The following is a 22,524-nucleotide window of genomic DNA, read 5'->3' as shown; positions in this document are numbered from 1 at the left end:
TCCCACAGCAGGAATGCCAGGTTCGGAATTGTTAGTTTTGGTCATGCTTTGCTTTTTTTTCATACTGTTTCAGCAGTGCTGTTACAGTCAGGGCGCTGCCTTCATGTTACAGCAGAAAAAGCAGAGATCACAGGGAGCTGCTACTGACAGGCTGGTAAAATGCAAAATGAAAAGTAAAAAAAAGCTCCCAAAATACCACAGTTAACTTAAAAAAAAAAAATCAAAATCTGTAACAAAAGCATTTTGGCATAAAATATTGTTGGAATGTTTGGATTCCTGATTTGTTTTTTTAAATACTTTCCTGACCAGCTTCCTGCTTCTTTTAAGCCTGTAAAATTGCAAGCATGGTACTGAGTCTGGAGGCCAGCACGCTCCATCCACGTGAGCACGGAGCACAGCCTTCTCCAAGGGATCAGAGCTGAGCCTGTGACATGCCTGCTCCCACGTCTGCTAGCAAGAAAGGCAAGTGAAAAGATGGGGATGCCAGGGCCACATGGCTGAAGGAAAACACCCAAATGCATGTGGCAAAATTTACTACGTCCTGGACACACATGTGGTAGACCTGACCTGCTCCAGGTGAGCACTTCCAAACTCCAGGCTCTGCACAAGGAGCTAATGCACCCAAGTTCCTGCCTGGCCCTCACTGCAGCTCCCAGCAGAATGTGTCCCCTACAACCTCAGGGGCTCTTAAGGAGGTAGAAGCAAGGGGCAGAAGGGACACAGAAAATGGGACAGTACCCCAGCTGTATGAATGTTGTTTTATTTTTACAAGGCTCTAGAGCAGGAGGGTGAATAACTACAGGCAATTCCTGCAGCTACAGCACATGAATGTGAATACAGGAGAGGCTGGTACAGGAGAGGCTTAGTGACAGCAGTCGGCTTAAGAGAGTGACGCCTCAGGCTTGGATAGGTCAGTGGCAGGACCACTCACTGCACTATCCAAGAACCAGCGTTTTCCTTCCGTTGCTAAAGGTATCTTCCAACCCCTCCTCCCAAGCTGGTACAAACATAAGCCAGTGAAACACATGGCAGTGGAGTCTGCTACCGCATGCCAAAAACCAGCATCCCTATTGAAGGACACACAAGGATCCTTCAAAGTCAGGGCAGCACAGGACATGCTCTCTCCTTGCCTGGACTTGTTCCCAGAGCAATCTCTGGAGCTGCTCCAAGAAAGCTTTTAAGTTGCTGGAAACTGCAGGGCTGGCACCCCCATGTGGTTCCTGAGCCCTCGGTGCAGCCGGAGCCGCTTCTCACCAGGCTCATCCATAGTTCATCCACCAGGAATCACAGTGCAGAGACTCTGGCACACCGGGGTGTCAAGAGCTGCCCCAGCCCCAGGCAGAGCACAGGTCTCTGCTACCGCAGAGGCATTGGCTCAAAATCTCACCACAGAGGGGCTGAAGCCAACTCGGGCATGGAGTTTTTCAAAGTGATGTATTCAGATTTCATTTTGATACAGGAAGGAATCCCTATGAGAGCTTTCCCTCACAGAGAAAAGCGTTACAAAACCTTCCTGCGGCTGGCAATGTTTCTTATGTACAAAAGGTTAATCCTAAAGATTGATGGAGACTAAAGTAAATCTGCCAATTGTCACTGGTGCCTTGCCCTGGAGGCTTTTGGTCGAGCAAGCTTGTGCCCTTCCTGATTAGCATATCCTTCAGGAATGGCTGTTCCATTCCACTTCTAAGTTATGGACAGGAAACATGACCAGTAATATAGGATACACTTACATCTGCCAAGTTGCACAGCTACTCACAGCCACAGAGTAAATCCTACCACTGCTGAGCAGCAAACGAGACCAAACATGGAGCCTGCGCCGCTCATCCCAGCAAGGACCGGCCGTAGCAACACAGAATGACAGAACTGCCCCTGGGTTGGGTTGCTGACCCCCAGGGATCTCCCTCTGCCACATGCCAGTCATGCCCTGAGCAGTAGGACACATGAGCCTCTGCGGACAAAAGGCTCATTCAGAGCCCCAGCGCTGCATCTGCTGCCACGTCTCAGAGGAGGAGGGAGGGAGATGCTGAGGAGGGAGCTTGAACCGCTGGAAATGTTTAAACTGCACATGAGGGGAATCAAACTGTGAGCGACTCTTGCCCTGTACAACATAACAGCACCAGTGGCACAGGGATGCACAAACACTGGAGAGCAGAGCACGGCTCCAGGATGGGAAGGAAGGTGCAGAGGTGCGTGCACCAGGCAGATGGTCCCCGAGCTGCGGTGGCTATTTCACAAGAGACAAAAAGCAGATGTTTCACAAAAGCTCACTTTCCAGGTTTATTAAGTAAAGTTAACTGAATTGTTTTCATTTTGTGGGGATTCCTTTCCGTCTAACCTGGCAGGTTAGCAGAGTTGCACAGAATCACGGTTGGACTGTGATAACCCAAATACAACTTTGGCTCATCTCACCGCTGACACATATGGAATGACTTGGGGGTTATTACATGCTGTGTCTGCTTGAGGCAGGTACATGTACAGATCAGCACAAGTTGCAAATGATAGTTTACATCCTTTCAAAACCAAGCAGGGCATTCAGCAAATGCACTGCCATGAGAAGACATATGAAAAAGAAATGATACAGACTTGCAAATACATAAGAAGTTCAAGAGATGCAAGAAACCTCAAACACAAGAAATGTCAAGGGGGAAAAAAACCACTTAATTTCAGACACAATGTGTTCAAATGAAAAGCCATCTGTAATTCAAAGTCCCTTCAAAACGGGAAACATACAGTAATGCAATTAAAGAGAAACCAGGTTTCATCCTGGGAAACGTGTCCAAAAGCACTGATGCACAAACAGGTTCAGAGTTCTAAGCAAAATGTCCCTGGGCATTGGTGTACTTGACTCTTGGAGCCAGAGCAAAGCAACTCATTACACTTGCTGGGCCTACTGCTGGCTCTTGGTGGCCTAACAGCACGTAGGATTCCAGGTGTCATAGAGAAGGCAGCACACAAACTGCTGGTTACTGGGAGAAATGCCACGGGCCACATCTCCCAGGGAGCAACTACAGTAAGGACACCTAATTCTGGTAGCCTGGCCTCCACTGCACACAACGTTAGTGTAATGTTCTGCAAGGTTCTTCAGTTCTTAGCTCACTCCTTTCTCAGCCTGAGTTGGTTCTGTCTTGTGCATGAGCACAACCGGCTGTGCAAAATGATCCAAAAAACAGAAGGGACAGGACCAAAGAAAACTGGCTGAACCTGGGGCTGGCTTTCAGCTCCTATTTTCAAATAGCAGTTAAAGGTTGGAAATTTATCTACAAAAGAAATAATATAAATGAAATAAAAAAATGGCACCGTCCACAAAATTAAAAAAAAAAAGGAAAAGAAAAATCTTACAACACAGCCTCATAAAAATGGCTTTGCAATGAGAGCTCAGTCACAAAATGAAGGGTTCTAGCTCTTCGTACATCAGAAGAGGAAACAAAGCTAAAAAGTACTAGTCCACATTCTCTTAATAAGTTAAACTTACTTTCCCTCCCCCTGTCTACAAAAGGGGTAGAAGCAAAAGGGAAAAGAGGCTACCAAAAATTAAAAAAAAAAAAAAAAAAAGGAAAAAGAAAAAAAAAGAGAAGGAAAGAGCGTGAGAGAAAGACAGAGAGAGACAGAGAGAGAGCAGTCTGTGGTCAGAGGCTCAGAGCAGGGCTGAGTTCCTTTTAAGGGTTTAAAAGATGCAAAACAGTTCCTCAAAAGTTCCCTCTCTTCAACAGTTAGTTCAATGCTGTAGCCATAGAAACTCAAGTAGATACTGGAGGAGAGATTCTGCCGGGCAGATCCGCCGCCGTGCGGAGCAGCGCTGCTCAGCGTGTGTTAATCCTCGATGATTATGGGTTCATCATTCATGGGCTGGCGGAGCTGCACTGTCTGGATGGGCCGGAGGATAATAGGCTTGTAAGGGCGTCTGGCGGCTCGCTTGGCTTCGGAGGAGGAAAGCAGCTTGCGGATTTTCCTGCAGACAGTAAGGAAGAAAGGAAGGGATTACAGAGACTGGATGCTAAGGCAGCATAGGTTTCTCCCTTTCTCCAAGGGAAACCAGGCCTACACATGCAGGGGCTGCTCGCTAAGGGGGTAGGCTGACTCTGGTTCTTTTTGCTATGTCCTCCCTGGGAAACTTAGGTTTTCTGATTTATAAACCCCCCAGTGATGAGGAAATTGCATTCTCTGTTCCAGAATCCCTCCCCCTCAGAGCAGAAGGCATTCTGGTCCAGCCTTGTAGCACCAGGGTCTACTGCTGTGAATATAACATGTGAAATGGTCGGGATAGTCCGTTTCTATACCACCGATTTATTTTGAATTTATTTTCATCAGTCGGACATGCTGGAGGCAGCTTTGTGTGAATTTATAAAGCCAAGTTACAACCAAACCTCTTCTGGCAATGCTGGTCACTTCCCACCTGCTAATGCAGAGCACTCTGCTGCTCCTCAGCCCCGAGCAGGAGCACACAGCTCCTGGAAACCCACAGCACAACATGGAGCTGTGCCTCAAGGCTGAGCTGTGCAGGGTTGCTCCGTGACAGCCTCTCCCCCCGCTGAGAACACTAATAGGATGTCTCCTCTTCTTATTTCTTCCACACTATGTATGCCCAACCCAAAAATGGGCAATATTCATATCTCGCATTTGTTAAGGATTTCCCTATATGTTACAAGACTGGCAGCAAGTCTTATCAGATGCAGGAAGCAGTTTTCCATATGGAGAGAAAGCAAAAGAGACAGAGAAAAGGGAGAGAGGATATACCAAAGTTTTAAAATTACCAAAATAAGTTAGACAGGGACAATACTGAATGACTGCTTGTTTCTTTTTGTCAATACCAGGCTTAGACCTAAAGGAAGTATCCCCAAAAAACCCCCATCAAAATCAAAAAACCTGCAACAATAAAAATGTACTGTGTAATGAGAATGAGGAATTCTTTTACAGAGGATGTCGTACTGGTCAAAGGCATATAGAGATTAGAGAGGAAAGTAATAAATATTCACAAGAGTAGTGCACCAGTACCCACTATGCACAGCCTTGAGCTGAGGAACTGGGGCAACAGGGAGGGTCTGATAAAGCAGCACTGCCTTCCCTTGCAGGCTCCTGATGGAACGAGTTTTTGGCTTAGCATGAGACCTGAGGGGAAGGGCTTTACAGTTCACATCTCGGCCATCTATCCCCCAAATTTGGTTAGTGAACATTGCTGGGACCAAAAATCCCTTTTGTTGGTTGCTGAGGTTTTTTCGGTTGGTTGGTCTGGTTTATTTGTCAATGGAAGAGATACATTCTTACTGAGCTGATGCCTATCACTGTGTTATGATTTCTGTCTTTGAGATACGATGGTTGCTGAAGAAAGTGGTCCTTCTCTCCTGTAAAACTTACCCTTAGCATCACAACAACTGACAAATCATCAAATCCAGCTGAAGATTTTGAATTGGCTCTTGTCAGATTTGGTCATGTCTTCACTTGTTTTTTTTGCCCACTGAACAAGACAAGTTGCTGCACAGAACTTACACTCACACAGACATGTCTTTTGTTTGCCCAGTGTTCCTCTTTTCTCTCTTCTCTGAAGTTGGAAGGCCACAGGGAGAGGAGAGAACAAGGTGGCAAAGTGATGGTGGGGGAGAAAAAAAATAAAACCTTGATGTAATGACTTTTCCAAGACTTTTTTGGCTGCATTTGATCTCCTTTTAGCCAGCAGAGCTCCTTGCAGCACCCCCATGTGCTTTCTTAGCCACGCCACCATCTGAAACATGTCTTGCAGCAGTTCTAGATTCTGATCAGGTCACTCGCTGCCTCCGCTTGCATAAGTTATAAATGCCAAGTTCCTTACTGTGAGGCTTGAATGCAGAAACTTACTCCTTTCATTCGACCAGCTTTTCAAACTACTCTCTCAGAGCCATCCAGTTTTCCAGCACCGTTCTCAACAGCGCTACACAAAAAGGGGAGGAGGGAGCATGTAAAACTTCAGAAAAACCTACTTTCTGCGACTGAGAACACAGCCTGACCCTCAGCTGGAGGATGATATGCAGATATTGCAGCTAGATTGATTGCTACGGAGCCAACACAAAGCTCAAATTGTTTCAGAGCTCACAAACAAGTCTTACATTCTTGACACTGGAATGCAGCAGATGGTTCAGGGAAAAGTTAGAGGTGAAATGCCCGACAGAAAACCCGTGCCGCTGACAATGCTACAGTGCTCAGGCTTCCCTGCTCTTTAACAGGCTGCCAAAAATCTCCTTTCACCACTCATCAGTCAGCTAAGCAGCAAGGCTGTCAGACAAAGAAGACTTTTTTTTCTTTTTCTTTTCTTTTCTTTCTTTCTCTATTTTTAAATAGAAGAGATAAGATCTTACTGAGCTGATGTTTATCACTGAACTACAATTTTCATTAGAGATGTGCTGGTTGCTGTGGGACTCCTCTTTCCTGTGTCAGTCAGTGGTTCTGTATGAGCAAATGATTCCGAGTCTTTACAGTAAATTGTTGTCACAACCAACACCACACTTGATGAATATTCTCACTGTTCTGTACAGGTCAAAGGGCAGGACCTTGTACTGACACACTGCTACCACACACCTGCAGTATTTCATGTGGGTTGGATGATGAAGATATCAAGAAGTGTTTCGTAGATGTAGGATTATGAAATAAGCCTTGAGCATCTAAGGAGTGAATTAGAGACCATACAGCCTGCATCTACAATGGCATGTGAATCTGCCAGAGCTGCAGGTCTGAAACAGGGTTCTAGTACCTCTTTATCAAAGCAAGATGGCAATGGGAATAAGGAAACTGCTTCCCCTGAAAATTAAAAACTTCTTTCACTTAATTTTCAATCATATATGGAACCCCACTGCTTTCTTTCACAGCATCTTGCAGGCGCAGAAAGAAGGGAAAGACATGGTCAAGATATGAGCTGGTGTGAAATGCATAGTTGCATTAGAGGTGTCCATAGGATCAAGTCTGACAGGGAAATTTATTTCATGTTTCTTCTGAGTTCTTACAGGGTGTTTCCTGCCCTGAAATCTGATGATCCAATACATCAGTGATTAGTAGCTCCAGCATTACCAGTCTCAGCTTGTCTATGAAGCCCACCGTTGAAGCCCACAGACACTTGACATGTTTTGCAGGCTAAGATGGAGGTTGGGGATATCAAGACTGACTATTCACTTCATGCTGAACAAATCAATACTCAGAGTAGTGCCAAATTAGCAGTACCGGAAGAGACAAAGCACTCGAAACTCCTGACCTCCTCAGTCACTTGTAAGGGCTCAGACATCCAGTAATTGTCAGGTCCATCTCTGCAAGAAGCTGGAGAGAAAGGTAAGTGCTTCTCTGTTGTTGGGGCACTGATATTGCAAGTGTTGATAGCTGCAGGCTTCAGACCATGACAGAAGCCAGACGGCACCTCTGCTCTCAGAGAAGGCTGGAAAGCAGGGCTGCAGCTTTGCTCTGACCTTCTTCAAGGTCACCCAGGAGAGAGACATCAAGTTCTTGGGAGGAAACCACACAAGCCTTCTCACCACACCCAGGAGATACTCTCCCTCCCTTCCCAGTAATAATAATACTGGGAACATACACAGAGAGCATTTGCATTAGGGATCAGGCCACATAGCTTCTACCACTCTGCCAGCAGTCTGTAAACAGAGTTTAAAGTGAAACTCACACAAGGAGTTTCTTTTGCTATTTTTATCCTGTGGGCAGAGGGACTAGTAGAAGCAGTACCATCAAAGGAGGACACTGCGGGGCTAAATCTCACCACTAGCGGTGGCAAATATAAACCACCAAAGAAATGAGTCAACTCAGCCCACGGAAACCCTCTGTCACTTGCAGATTTCAGTACCCAGACACACTAGGAGGTGTTCTGAAAAGTAATACAAGAGAGTTCAACATGCAAGAGGGCACGCAGAGCTCTGTGTATAGGAGGCTCTGCTCCACAGCATCACCTGTGAGCCAGGGGGCCCCAATCCTGTCCCACTGCAGTGGGACCTTCAAGGGAAGTGATGGGTCTGAACCAGGTGAACTTCTCATCCCAGTCTTCCTCCCCTTTGTGCCCATCTCTTACAGTAACTCCTCTGGAAGAAGAAGAATCTGCTCTCTCTGGAATGCAAGTGCATGATGAGGTATTTCCCAGCCTTTACTCACCTCAACACTGACAGTGGTCTCTGCCTTCAGTTTGTAGCAACAGATCTGCTGATGAGATCCCTGTCTAACCACAACATCAGCTGCAGCACACACAAACCAAAAGGCCTCCCCCCTTAAATCCTCTGAAAGACCATGTTTCCTACCTGGTTTCTTCAGTGGCCATGTAAAAAACATCGTCTGGTGCATCAATCCAGTTCATCCTCCTCCTTTTCACTGGAGGCATGGATCCACCACGAATTAATCGGACTTTTGTTGGGTATGATTTCCCATTGAGCAGCAAGTTTCGGCTTGGTCCCTAACGTGATACATAAAAATGTACAGTTACGGACTGCAACAAACCTGCAGCAGCATGTGAAAAGCACTCAAAGGAAAAGAGAATTAAAGTTTTCGGGTAACTTGTTGAGAGTTTATGATAAATACTTCCCCTCTGGCCCAGAACACAGAATTCACATATAAGCAATTGTTCACAAGCAATACAAGTTAGGCACCTTCAATATGCAATAGGACAGCAATACTCCAGCGACAGGACAAATAATAAAATGGCAGGCATTACCAATAATCTGTTGCTTGTGTCTGAAAGATGACATCAAGTTCAAAAGATTGAGCATAAGAATTAAGATTTCAGCTACTACATAAATCCAGAGCAACTCTATTGATTTCAGGGAAGGAAATCTAGCTACAGAGCAAATCAAACACAAAAATCAGTATTTACAGTTATTCTGTGGTACTAAACTTACCCATATCCTTTTTGTTCTAGGGAGGTTAATATTTAATGAGGATAGTATAGAATTAAATACATTGTTGAAAACAAATCTAGCAGCTTTTATAATAAAATCCTTTTACTACTGAACACCACAGATTTCCCATAACAGATTTCCAATAACAAAACTTTTGCTTTGCGAATGAACAAAGGCATAATTTTCTAGACCCACAGTAACCCCCCTTTGACTCAACTGGAAAAACATGAACTGTTATTAAGAGAGGTGCAGATGAAAGGGAGGAAAGTGTTAAGCTTCTCAAATGCAGTTGTCCTTGATCATTGAAGTCCAGTTCTGCTGCCCCTCTTCCTGCTGATTAGCACATTGAGAAATCCCACTGAAATCAGTAACACTGAACAGTCGGGAAAGATGCAAAATAAAGGCCCAGAAAATTTGATATGAATAAATTAAAGCTGGTCAGAAAACGTCCCGGTATAAATTTAATTCATCTGAAGTCAGACCATCTCCCCAGAGGCACCAAGGCTTCCCCTTCTGCCCACGGAATGGGAAACTGAGCATGTAAGTCAGAGATGTCTGCACTGGGAGATCCACCCCAGAAGGAACAGTGGGGACGTGAGGTGTTCAAATCCTTAAGTATCACGTCATTGCAAAAGCTCAACCAAATTTTAACACCTTGACTTACAAAGGGAAAACTTCAGTCTGACAACCAAGGGAAAAAACCCAACAAAACCCTGCATCTATTTCATTTTTTATCTGAGGAGAAAATAAAAAATGATAGATGACTTTTTTTTGACCAGCCTTAATCAACTGCTCTAGCAAGATCTGCTTCCTGTAGAACATCAGGGCTTTAGAGCTAAACAAACAAAATCCCACCTTTTAAAATCCTAAGCTCTTTAAAACTGTTGCATATGAGTGCAATAACAATTTAATTTCTTAGTTGCCCAGCTCCATGTGAAACAAGAGAACTTCGGCACCACAGCAGACCACTGAAATACTTCAACAACTGCTTTTAGATTTGGCATTTGTTAAGCAAAAGGTTTCAAATAAAAGCTTTTCTGATGGCTTTTTTTTTTTCCCTCCACCAGGCTTCTCCAAGAAAATCCTTTTGTTGAAGTTGCAAAGGATATTTTTTCCACATGTGCAACATACACGGGAGAGCAACTCCGGAAAACGTTCTTGAAAATACCTAGAAAGGGCACCCTTGTCCTTCCAGGTTGCCTTTTCTCTACCTGCACAGTGAAATCTATTTCAAATGATACATCCTGAAATGCAGACCTTTTATTTTTCATTCAGTAGCACATTTTATCAGGCAACCAGAAATCAAGACAGTTCTGGGGGTTTCACTCTAAAACACCTGAAAAGTATTAGGTCATCACAGATTTCTCCCACTGCTCTGAGCTGGTTTATTCAGCAGACACAAACAAGTAGCCAGTCTCCTCAGTGACACAAAATTAAGCTGAATTCATGGAGGAATACAATTTACCACTTCAGATCAAGGAACAAACCAAAGGAATACTCTGTTATTACAAGCAGCCTGGCATGCTCAAGTTGTAGCCTCCCCTCAGGACTCTACACACTGTCCCAGAACATTGTCAGATTTAATAATGCCTGTGATCGCTGTTCAGTGACCACCAGTCACACCTGCTGCTGACTAACCTGTGTCACAGGGACTCTGCTGACACCAATGCACTGTGGCAGTTCAGCTAATGAGGCAAACCTCACTTTATCAACATCAGAAGATCATTTGGGGGGCGGGGGGGAAATATGCTTGAAGCTGTCTCCCATAAGCCACATGTAAGGGCCAAAGGGGATGCACAGCCTCTGCATTGGCCCCTTCACACTGGGGTGAATTTCATGAGAAAGCATTTTGCCAGAGACACATCACTGAGACTGGCTATTTGCTTCTGTCCTTTATTAAACTCAGCACAATAGATGAAAGGCTAGGAATAATTTTTACTCAAAAAAAAAAAAAAGGAACATAAAATACAAGCATTCTCAGCAGACAACTTGCACACCAACTTCCTAAAAAACAAACAAACAAACAAAAATCCCTGTTTTCCAAACAAACCTTCCATCATTTAAACCTTTCTCCTGCAGGGAAACACATTCCACCTAGAAACACATCCCAAAACTTTGCTGTAAACAGCCACTCAGTTTCTGCATGAGCAGAAACAAAATGTTCCATTCAAAACAGGATCTCATTTGTAGATAAACAGGTAGATAGATTTGAGGTTTAAAATGTATTTAACCAATTGGATGTTTCGTATGCCCAAAAATAAATTTATTTTTTTTTTAACTTTTCAGTTAATTGGGAAATGTGACCAGCTGCAAACAGCAAAGGTGGAAGTGAGCACTACGGTTTAATGGGGTGTTCTATCTAGCACGGGTTAATAATTCTTCTTTTCCCTGTTTTGGTTAAATGAACATTCTCTTACCATTTGTCTGGTTTGTCCGTGGTTAGGCAGACCTAACAAACAGGAAAGAGAATAGAGCTGGTAAGACCATTGCTTTTCCAAGACAGAAAAAAGTACAAAATCAAAACACACGCAGCTATGATTGCAACTGTGTTGTTTTGCTAAGGCTAGAGCTGTCTACTGAACTAACTTCTCCCATCCTAGAAAAGTGTCTGAGAAAAGAGCTTCCTTAACAACATGGTTTGAAGAGCAGAGGCCCCAAGTTACAAACACGTTCCATTCGCCCAGTCTTTTCTCCGTTAACTCTCACCTTCTTCAAACTGACACTAAAAGTACACCTCCTCTTTCAGATCCAAGGTTTTCCCCAGGTCCTGGGAAAAATCTGACGTTCTGTTTTTACTTTGAGGAATTTACTGACGTCAAGGAGGAGAAGGTGGAAGGCATTATTCACTGTCAGGACAGCAACAAACAGAATCTTTCCATCCTCCTTGGGGTCCCCTGGGAACCCCTCGGCTCAGACGTCAGCTACAAGCCATTAGCAAACAGAGCGTATCTGCTGAACCTACCACGAGTAAATACTTCCACAGGCGTAGCTCCATCAGCCACAGAGCACAGTGGCTCCAGCTACCAAACAAAGCCCTTCCCCAGCAACACAAACAGCACCCTACAGCACCGAGCACAACAGCTTGGTCTGTCGAGGTGCTTCGCTGCACTATCGGGTGCCCCATCACACTGCCACAGTGCATGCACTGAACTGCACTTTGCAGACACGAGACCCTGCAGGACAAACAAAGGTCTGGGGGTTTAGGAGAAGGATGTGTTGCTGTAAGGCAGCATGGCATGGCACCATTTGGTTTTCTAAGATGCATGCTCTCAGGAAACAGCATTTCATTAACATCCGTGCACCAAACCATCTTTCTCATCCCCTTCTGTCTGAGAACTGACACGTCAGTACATCAAATCCAACAGGTACTACAGGACAGGCATCAGCAAATGCTGTCACTGGCTGCAGAAGGTACCACTATGAATTCTGCATTCACATTCACAGCAAGCTTCACAGCTTGACCTTTGAACCCTCCCACTGCCAGTGAGTTAAGCTGTGATGAGAGAGCAAAACTTTTCAAAGAGTCCAGCAAAAATGAACTTTCACAGCTCATGGTCCGTATTCCAACAGGTCCCCTGAGGTTCTCCTTTGTAACACCAAACATACTGTATTTGCATCAGGTATGACAGGAAACACAGGCCACAGCAGTGTATCAGGAGGGAGGAAGGCGGAACAGGGGACATTTTCTGAGCACTGGGTATCATGACACCACATTAAAATCGACAGTTTATATCAAGTGTATTTAGCATTCTGTGTAGCTGTATGCTGTCAGCTACCCCAAATGGGTAGACACATGGTTTCAGTTTTTGCTGCATTTTTGTGTTTAAGTATCCAGAGAGAAGAAGTAATTGCCAAAAAGATTTCCACCAAATCTGTAGGACAGATGTACCAGGCACCAAATTAAAAGACCAATAACAACCTTTGGATGTTGACAAAGGCAATGCAGGCGCCAGATAATCATTCCTTTTTACATGGGAGCAGCAATTGCATCCAAAACACAGCTGTGAGCAGCCGTTTGAGATGGATGGACAAAGAGCTCCACGGATGCTGGGAAACAGCACAGCCAGCAGGATGCAACCAGAATCTGTCAGCTTAAGAGCTAAGCTCCAGCACTCATCTTTTATTTCCCCCTTCCATAACTGAAAGATAATGTTTTCTCCATTCACAGGAGCTCTGAGAGATGTAAATCAACTGATGCTAGTCCCTGGACTGAAGCCACACATTTTGTTTTAACTGCAGTCCAGATCAGTTCTTTTCTTGTACAAAGACCATCCCTGATGCCAAAAAAGACTGGGCTACAGAAGCAGCTGATACGTGGCTGCTGCGATGACTATTGCTGGATGTATGACAGACAGTAAGCAGTGCTATTCCTAAGCACCACAATTAACCCAGAATATTCCATGGGGAGAAGTGAGAGATGCAAACTGAGCAAAGGCTAAGCAGAAGTGCTGCTTGCTCTGAGCCCCAAAGCTTCAGAGCCCTCAAACAGCAGAGAAGCAGTGCTAACAAAGGGTACACACCTCACTCCCAATCTGCCATTTCTAGCATAAAGCTGCCCATGACAACTTTTTGCTCCAGTAAAATAGGACACAAAACAAAGCTACAGTTTCAATACAATTTATACTCTTGGTATCACAGCAGTAAGATATCAATTAGCATGTTAATCTTAGTGAATTAATCCGTGAATTTTCCCTTTAGTCACACTTCGATAACTGAAGTCTGAAACAATGAAAACAGGCACTAAAAAGATCTTATTCACTTGGCAATTAAAAAAAAATTACAGTAAAAGCATATGAAGCCAAAGCACTGCTATTAAATGAGCAACTTTTATGCACCAAAGAGATGCAGAGAGACAGCACAACATCTGTAACCCATTGCAGAACAGCTGGCAAGTCAACAGGATGCATCTGTACTGGAAACAATGGATTCTCACCCAAAAGTTTTTGGTAGCTTCTGTGTGAGAGATGAAGTCTGTGAGATGCAGACACCTCTGCAAACTAAACCAATCCTCTGTCTCTGGGTGAGCAGGGTACAGACAGGTAACTCACCATCTCAGACTCAGACCTGCCCCACGTGCCTGCTCCATTTTCACAGATCAAGGTTTGAGAGAGAGATGTCTCACACACATGCATCCACAAGCAGGTTAAAAGTAAGACAGCACAGGAATTTAAATCAGCAGCAGAATACAACAGTTTTGGCAGCTCCTCTCCAAGAAAAAAAACCTGTCCAACTTTATTTTACGGTGGAATGTCTAGAGAAGCCATGGGGCAGAAAGTTTTGAGGCAAACCTCACCTTATCCACATCAGAAGATCATTTGGGGGGCTAAAATGATAATCTAAGGTCCAACTGCTTGAATTTACACAGCTCCACATCAGAAACAACACTGACCTCCTCCAAATGACACAGAAATACACAAACAACAAAAGAAGCTTTTAGGATTGACCAAACCTTTAAAACCACAAAGTGTAAAGGTCTACAGTTGTGCCTGTAAGTAGGTCTTCCACTCTTTTGTGGCCAAAGAAATTGAAATATACTCTGAAAACTCCAGATTAAATGTTTGAGGGCTTTTTCCATAGCACTGAAAAGAACCCAAGGCCCGAGAAAATGTCCTGACATCCAATTCCTCCTGCCAGTCTCTGAAATAAAGAGGAAGCACCAGAGGAAAAAATGAAGACAAACTGAAGGTATAGCTGCAGAGAATCATAAATGTCCTTTGCCACAGATGATTCTACATTGTTACTGAAATGGTAATAAAACATCTAATCCCTGTACAGAGATTAACTGACACCCTCAGAGCAGGCTTTCACTCCCCACAACTTAGTGCCAAAGACCTCAGAACTGTTCCTCAAGCATAAGCACAATCACAGAGATTTTGGCTGAAAACCAGTCCAGCAGGTTGCTATGCCCTAATGATCCTTTCTTCTTGAAGTATCAAAGCTGCAGATGAATATACTTTCACCTAAGGAAGCACAGGTGGGGAAAGACTACCACAAACAGCAACACAAGTCTGCTACTACTGGGAAACTACCTCTCAGTCAACCAACCCGTTCCTTTTCTAAACACTCTCCATTTCATTTGAATCTCATGCGTTCAGATTTGTTTAAAATAAAAATTCTGAATGAGAGAGTACCTAAACTTCCAGCAGCAATTAGAGCACCACCCCAAGAGCACACTGAGGGAGCAGGGGATAGGTGGCACCCAACAACATCGACTGGAGTGGTGGAATCTCATTTCCCAACGGAAAGCAATCCAGCACATCTGTTCCCACTGGTAGCCTGACACTAAACATGCTCTTTGCTGATCCAGTCCCATCCCCTGCGACTCTAGAGAGAGGACCTCAGCATCTCAGTGGCAGCATACAAAAATCACTCCCACTGCTCAGTTTCTGCCTGCTTTTTTGCCAACACCACACGAAACACAACTGCCATTTTCAGAAGCGGAAGAGCCTAAACCCTCGGCAGCGTGCCCAGCACAGGCTGGAGTGCAGGGATGTTCCCATGAAGTTACTACAGCAAGTTTCAAGAAGCTGAAGCATGGACAATTTTCTGCTTGGGTAGAAACCTTCCAGTGCTTTTCCATGTGTGAACATACAACACTGTTGCTGGATATTTACAGTCCATTTCATAGTTCGACACAAGTCTGTACAAAACTGACCCAAGTACCAAGGAGGAAGAGTAGCCCAGTTTCCAGCCACTGGACACAACCTGGAGTTGTTAAATTTATATTTATGCAAAGTTACTAACTTCAGTCTTCAGAGTATCTACCACACACAAAAATATGGGTCCTTCATCAAGCAATTAGTCAGATGGCATTTTGTTTTTTACCTTCTGTTTACCAACGAGAAGTATCATGCAGAGCATGCAATATGCAGCAAGATTCATGAGTGCATCTCCAGTCACAGTGAATGTAGAGAATTTCATGTACACTTTCACAACCAGCAACTTTACTCCACTAAAACACATTCCTTTCAAAAATCCATACACTCTTTATATGCATGTTCCTTTTCCAAAAGGAATCCTCCTCCTGGGATTTCATCCTTCCCAGCAGTAACAAAAACATCAACAGTATCATATTTGTGAGCAAGCTAGAAAAAAAATATAAAAATTCATGCATGAATGAGGCTTAATGAACAAGGATTTCAATTCCAGGTTACTGGTTCACTTGAGGCAGTCTCAGTGTGTTGACATATACATACATACACTTTTTGCAAGCCTACAAGAACACTTTAGCACCCCTCCCTTTCTTATAACTACCAAGAATGTGTTATTGCTGTGAGCAGACTGAGTGTCCACCTTCTAACAATCAGAGGCTACAAACTTTCAGGAATGCAAGTGCAACAAGCGGAACAGAACATAAATTGTACCAAACACCACCGAGACTAACATTTCCTTCAAATTCTGTGGTACATAAAAACAATGTTAAATTTGCAATTTACTTACCTAGGTAAGTTCCTACCAAGATTGGCAAAGGAAAAGGAAAAAAAAGGTTTAAGGTTAAAAAAGGGAAAGATTGATGTAGTTCAGAATACAGCCCAGCCCCATGCAACAAATAGAGATATACAGACTGGTTTGGTTGTAAAGAAACACAGAAGTGATCACAGTTCTCTGTTGCACAGATAAACCCAAGACAACATTAAACACACAGTAACTCCAAATGAGAGATTTTGCAAAGAGTGGCTTTAATTTTGGATGAGTAAGTATTGGTTTGTTACCCACCTCTTTCCACTAACCCCTGCATATTAACTTCACTGGATTTGGACAGCATTTCCTAAAATGCTTGGTCTAACAGGTCTCACTAATTTACTGTAACCACCTCACAGATGTGTCTGTTCATGCAAAGCTGTACCTCCTGCTACAAGTACTTCAAGGACCCTGCTAATACTTTCTGGATAGTGACAGCCAACTCCAAGAAGTCAGCAGCTACCCTTGGACAAGGATGTTGAGAATGGAGAGCTGCCATCTGTCTCACAGTTGAGCCAATCAATACTATCCACTCGCATTCCAAAAAGAGCATCATATATATCCTGCCTGGCTGTAACACACTAAGTGGTTAAAAAGAGGCAACAAAACCATGCACACCTCACTGCTTTAGGATTTGCTGATCCAAGCTATGTAAACTAGAAAGCACTGAATTATTCACTATTCTTAGAGTTAGGAGCATTATACATCATATACATACATGTGTGTGTATGTGTGTGTGTGTGTATATATATATATGAATGATATGTGTCACATAGGTAGATTCTACTCAATTACAAATTCAGGCTTTGTACTGTCTGGGACTTTGCAATTCTGCCCTTGCACTGTTACACATTCATTTCCTCTCACATTAATTACACCTGCTCTCTACCACTGCCTTGGGATATACACTCGCCTCTCACTCAGTCAACATCTGCACCTTACTCCATCCCATTGCTCCTAGATAAAATAGTTTTTAGTAGCTGATCCATAGAGCATGATGCCCATCTGCTGATTTCATTTTCAGATCTTTATCCATAACACCAAAAGAAACTAAACACAGTATCACAGCTAAACTGAAGGCAAGCGAAAAAAATTTCACCTAACATCTGAATACAAAATCCTAAGTAAAATTCTCAAAAATAATCAGTACTTTTGTCAAATAACCTAAGGCAAGGAAGTTGCACAGGCACAAGCTTTTCAAGCAACTTGCCATTCCTCCCTGCTGCTGGCAAGAAACAGTCATTCCAGTAAAAAACACTGAACATTTTCTCTCTTGTCATGAGTCAGCATTACTGTGGTTTGGATATCAACAGCTAAGGCCAGGACTTTTGCCCCATACCCCCTGTATAGCACTTTTCACTAAGGGACCAATACACCCTCCTCAGCTTTGGAAGGACAACTGGGGCCACTGCTGATAAAGGCAGAATTTTGATGCATTTTCTGCAAGGTCTAAGTCAGCTGGAAAAAAAACTCTGAGGTAATTCTGGTCCCTCACATAGCTGATGTTACAGAACTTCCCTACTTTCCCACTTCAATAGCTGGTTCTGCTCAAGAACAGTTTTTCCACTGTCATGCTTGATAACTGAACTAAAGCCATGCTAGGCTGATGAATGCTTCAATTTCTAGAAGTTCATTCACATTTCCCAAAAACGAGGTGAGAGACAATGAACCAGAATACGTTAAATTGGACTGACATTCCATTTGGGTTTAGAAATCCCCAGCAGCAGAAGCAAGGTATTCCAACAGTTAATTAACCTCGCTCAAAAATCTGCAGCTTGTTTCCAGCCAAAATTTTTCTACTGTACCTTCTGGCTACTGCAGCTCATTATTAGATTCCCAGCTAGACAAAAAGCCCTCTATTATTATACTTCTGCTGCTCCTGTCAGCAGAGACAAACATCTACAACTTCCACTTTGGTAAAAGCATTTTCCATTATACAGTGTGTTTTCCAGTCCCTTCACCGTTTTCACAGCTCTTCTATAAACCCTCTCCAATTTTCAGCATTCGATCCACTACCATGTTATCAATGCAAGTTTGTTGCTGGGAAAAGCCTTCCCTTTATTCCAGCTACTCATTCATGTCCTCCCTCTTTCTGCCAATTTTAGAGTGCATGTGATGACCCTGAAAAACAAATTTGATTACATGAAAGCTAACATGGTATAAAAGAGAGGGGAGAAAAAATAAAAATCTAACAAAGCTCCCTCCCTTCCCCCAGCAGGAATTTGCATAGACAAGTACCACATGGATCCCACACTGGATAGGTGTAAGGAATCATTTAAACAGGTTCCAGAACATAAAACATCCTCTCTATCTCTCTAGGGGAAGTTTCATGGTGAAGATTGTGAGTCAAGCTCCAGAACATTAGTGAAAAAGCAATAAACTGGTAATTTTTTTAAATCTCACTGTATTTGACAGCTTAGGAGACTCCTTGTACTTTTCATGCTCCAAAAATAGGATCCTGCAGCAATTTGTCCATGCTAATCTAATGTTGAAGGAGAGCTGGGAAGGGCACTGTATGCCTAGTGATGCCTCCAAGATGATTTACAGAGGAGGAAAACAAAACAGATGAAAGGACTACACCCTTCTTATAAAATAGAGTGCAGGTAGTGAGGAGATGAGATTAAGAATATTTTCCTGTGCTTGGAATTCAGGCACCGGTCAAAACTCAAGATGCCTGGCCAGACAAATCATATTCAAAGCCTGAAAAAGTTAAGGTCTCAAGGGTCAAGCAGAGATGAGTCAGAAAAAGAAAAGTTAAAATTACTTAGCTGGAGTTACAGTAGCAACAGAAAAAACCAAGCAATTAAACAACAAAATTCCAAAGGAAAAACCTGAAGTACTCCTTAAAATTCAGTGATTACCATGCATAAACATGGATCTTAATGATTTACACTTAGCAAAAATACAAGCTGCTACTTGGCTTATTTCCTGCAAATAAATCTCTTGATTATATATTGCTTTACAACCTGGCCATGAGGAAGCCTTACAAACTCATCACATGTCATCAGCTCAGCAAGCAGCCATAACTGACAGTGTACATACTTCTCCTCTGATTTTGGAAGTAATAGCCCAGCACCAAAAGACTTCTATCACCAGCAAAGAGAGTTCAGCTAAAGCCCACCACAACAGCTGTCCACTGTCACCTGTCAGAGACTTTGACACAGTGACTTGTCCAAACTGTAAGGTGTCTTGCAGGTGCCACCAACACAGCACAGCAGCAGGAAGCAGAGAAAAACCTGGATAATCCATAAAACATTGCAGTAGGTTAACATCTCCTTGAAAACTACTTCAACATAGGTGGATATAGTGTCTTCCTGCACCTAAATTTGTGCAGAAATAGTATTTTCAGCCTCTGTGCAGTTGTTGGAACATCAGCTTTTCTTTGCAGTACACTCCTACAGTGACCTAAGCCAGTATGTCACTGGGTATCACTAAGGGGAGAGGAGAAACATAAAACACAACACAGAAACCCCCACAATTTCCCATAGTATCTATAGGACCCATGTAAATGCAGAATCTGATCAGTTCTACCAATTCAGTTCACCCTCATTAATCCTTTCTTCTACTTTAGGTCAGCTATAATCCAAAATTCTGGATAGATGGGTTTATTTCTATCCTTTTATAGTAACTCACTTGCTGGCTCCTAAATTCCGGTCAAAAGGCTTCATTACTCTCACTGCTGTTTGCTGCTTCTTTTGAACAGTTTCAACTCGTGCTCTTCCTCTCCCTTCCTGCCAAGAGCCCTCCCAGATTATAAACCTATATGGCTCCATTCTCAGCACCACGATCCCACTTCTTGTATGGTGCAGGAAACCAGTGTTAGCCATGCCCACCAGCCAGCAAGGCTTACCAGCTCACATGCAAGGCAACTGGGAACCTGTGCTAAGGGGCACTAACACACAAAATGGGAACAGGACAGAAAGAGATCCACCAAACTTCCACCATCTGTTTCCCTGTGCCCAGCAGATCTCGATCCAAGTTCTTTAAACTTTGTTTCTTTGCAGGTGGTTCCCTTCCTTCCCTGTCTTGGCAAAGCTTCCAGCAACCCAGGGTCAGGAAGTATTTCAGATGTCAAACTGCAGCGTGGCAAACATTCTACATTCACAAATAAATCTCAACCAACAAGTTTAAGCTGAACTGCTCACAAAAATATTCAGTTAACACTCACTCCCTCAGCAGGTAAACAGATTTTGGGACTGAACTCTACTCTCCTACCTAGCAGTTACAGAGACAAGTACTACTGCAAGTATTTCAGTGGCTGGCTGAGAACAGATTGAGCAGGTAAAGCAGCAGGTGCTCAGGGAGATCTGCACAGCTACACACATCTGCTTCAGAGAAACACATATTCTGAGGAGCCTGAACAGGTACTCCTCCAAAATCTTTTTGCAAACTGCTTCAGCCACAGTTATGACTGAAATGTATCTAATCAAATACTTATACGAGCAGTGTTCTGTATCTTGGAACACTAAAATAAGAAACCTCCATTTCCAGAGAATCGTCTCGGGTTATTAAGTCCAGTGCTAAGTGCAGAGAGAGCCTTCCTGAGAGAAGGATCTGTTCTTCTACTTCCCTCCTTTGGGCCACAACATCTCTGAGCTTCACAAGTGCATCATCTGCTGAGCGACTCAGCAGTCCCCGTGCTGAGGAAGACATTTAGCAGGGAGCAGCCGCCATGCCCATAAGCAGGTAGTCACTGGGAGCTGTGGAAATTCAATGAGCTACTCTTCATCTACATCCCTCATTAGTGGACAAAGCTTCCAAGGAAGCAAAACTGACCAAGGCCGCAGGGCTCTGTTATTCTTCCCAAAGGACAAGTTACAAAGCACATGAAAACTCAGCAATGTGGTATCAAGGCATAAATTCCCAAAGACAGACAGACAGTAGAACAACCACTGTCCTCACTGTTGTATTCTCCACATGCACTCATATATGCATGCATGTAAATACTGGTAACCATCCGCTGCCTCAGCCATTAATCACAAAGCTCAACATCAGGGCATGCAGTGTTGGCCAGCTCATGGGAACAGGTAAGCTTAAGTTTTTGTGTTTGCCTGTCTCACAATGACACTTGTTTAGCCTAACTATTCAAAATGGGTTTGTTCCATTGAAGTTGGTAAAGCGACATCATGTATACGTTTCCTGCATTATCACGAATGAAAGCTTCTGAGGTCTGTTCAGTACTCAGAACAGATTAATTTTTAAGCAGTGGAAATTTTGAAAATAATCTTCTACTGCCAGCAGAGAAGAGAGTCTCTCACCAGTGAGACTGTCCACTCTCAGTGGAAAACACAGAGACTTTGAGACTTGATGTAAATACTGTCTTCTATTTCTTTTGGTCAGAGTGAATTCGAAGTAGTTCGAGATCCGTGAAACTTTGTTTTCTTAAAAGTCAGTGAAACAACACCTATTTTCAAACCAACCATCACAGCCGCCAGCAGTTTCACAGAACTGCTAGAAGACTGCTCTGTCAACTGGAGGAATTAGTAATCAATTATGAATACAGGATTTTGTGTCTTCAGTAGGGTTGTACGACTTGTCGCCTGCACGTGAAAAGCCTGAAAGGTGAACAGCATAACCATGGGTGGAAGTGGTTACCCAAGGAACACTTAGACATCAACACAGAAGGTGCACACAGACTCATTAGCCACAAAGCACAGACAAGCCAGCAGATGAAACTAAAAATCACTCTCCTAGCATAAGCTGAGCGCAGCTTCAAGGTCTTACCCCTGCTAGGCATCAACAGGCGCTTCTTCATGTTGCCTGATAGAGCACAAGTGAACAGAAAAGAGAAAAACATCACATCAGCAACCTGAACAGCAGCAGTTTTAAAAGTTCTTAATGTTAAAACACAATCAGATATCAAATGTTTGTAATTATATTTCAGATAAGCTACATATAAAGTTTAAATTAAAGGTAAAAATGAGAAAAAACTCTCTAGCTCTCCCTCCCTGTTGAGTCACTTGCTCCAAGGCAGGAACAAGTTTATGCCATGCCAGATCTGGCTCCTCTGCCTCCTTCAGCTAAGCAGCAGCCTGCCTTTATTGTGGCCATGCAGCCCCTGGTAGCTTTGCTGAAAGCCAGGTGACCCACACATTAGAAAGCCACCTGGGAACTGCATAGCTACTACCTACAGGTTAAAAAGCTGTAAACCTCAAAAGAAAAAGGAAACATCACTGGAAAAAGCTATTAAGCTATTCTTTGTACTACTAACTTAAAA

At 43.4% G+C, this 22,524-nt stretch overlaps 1 protein-coding gene across 3 annotated transcripts in view; it reads right to left on the bottom strand.

The window, feature by feature from the left end:
• Positions 1–2,252: 2,252 nt before the first annotated feature.
• Positions 2,253–22,524, bottom strand: part of MTA1 (metastasis associated 1) — a 77,296-nt gene continuing 57,024 nt past the window's right edge. Inside the window, exons 17-21 of one of the 3 annotated variants that reach the window (XM_064664389.1) lie at positions 22,032–22,067; positions 16,287–16,298; positions 11,264–11,295; positions 8,253–8,404; positions 2,253–3,949 (exon numbers count right to left, since the gene is read on the bottom strand). In XM_064664389.1, the coding sequence (XP_064520459.1) occupies positions 3,811–3,949; positions 8,253–8,404; positions 11,264–11,295; positions 16,287–16,298; positions 22,032–22,067 (371 nt within the window). In that variant the 3' untranslated portion in view covers positions 2,253–3,810. The remainder of the gene's footprint in view (positions 3,950–8,252; positions 8,405–11,263; positions 11,296–16,286; positions 16,299–22,031; positions 22,068–22,524) is intronic. The other 2 variants (XM_064664390.1, XM_064664391.1) reach the window with 2 other exon arrangements.

This window comes from Pseudopipra pipra, chromosome 9 (genome assembly GCF_036250125.1).
Source record: "Pseudopipra pipra isolate bDixPip1 chromosome 9, bDixPip1.hap1, whole genome shotgun sequence".
NCBI classification, from domain to species: domain Eukaryota; kingdom Metazoa; phylum Chordata; class Aves; order Passeriformes; family Pipridae; genus Pseudopipra; species Pseudopipra pipra.
Note: the sequence above shows the minus strand (reverse complement) of the source record. Positions and strands in the feature narration are given on the sequence as shown.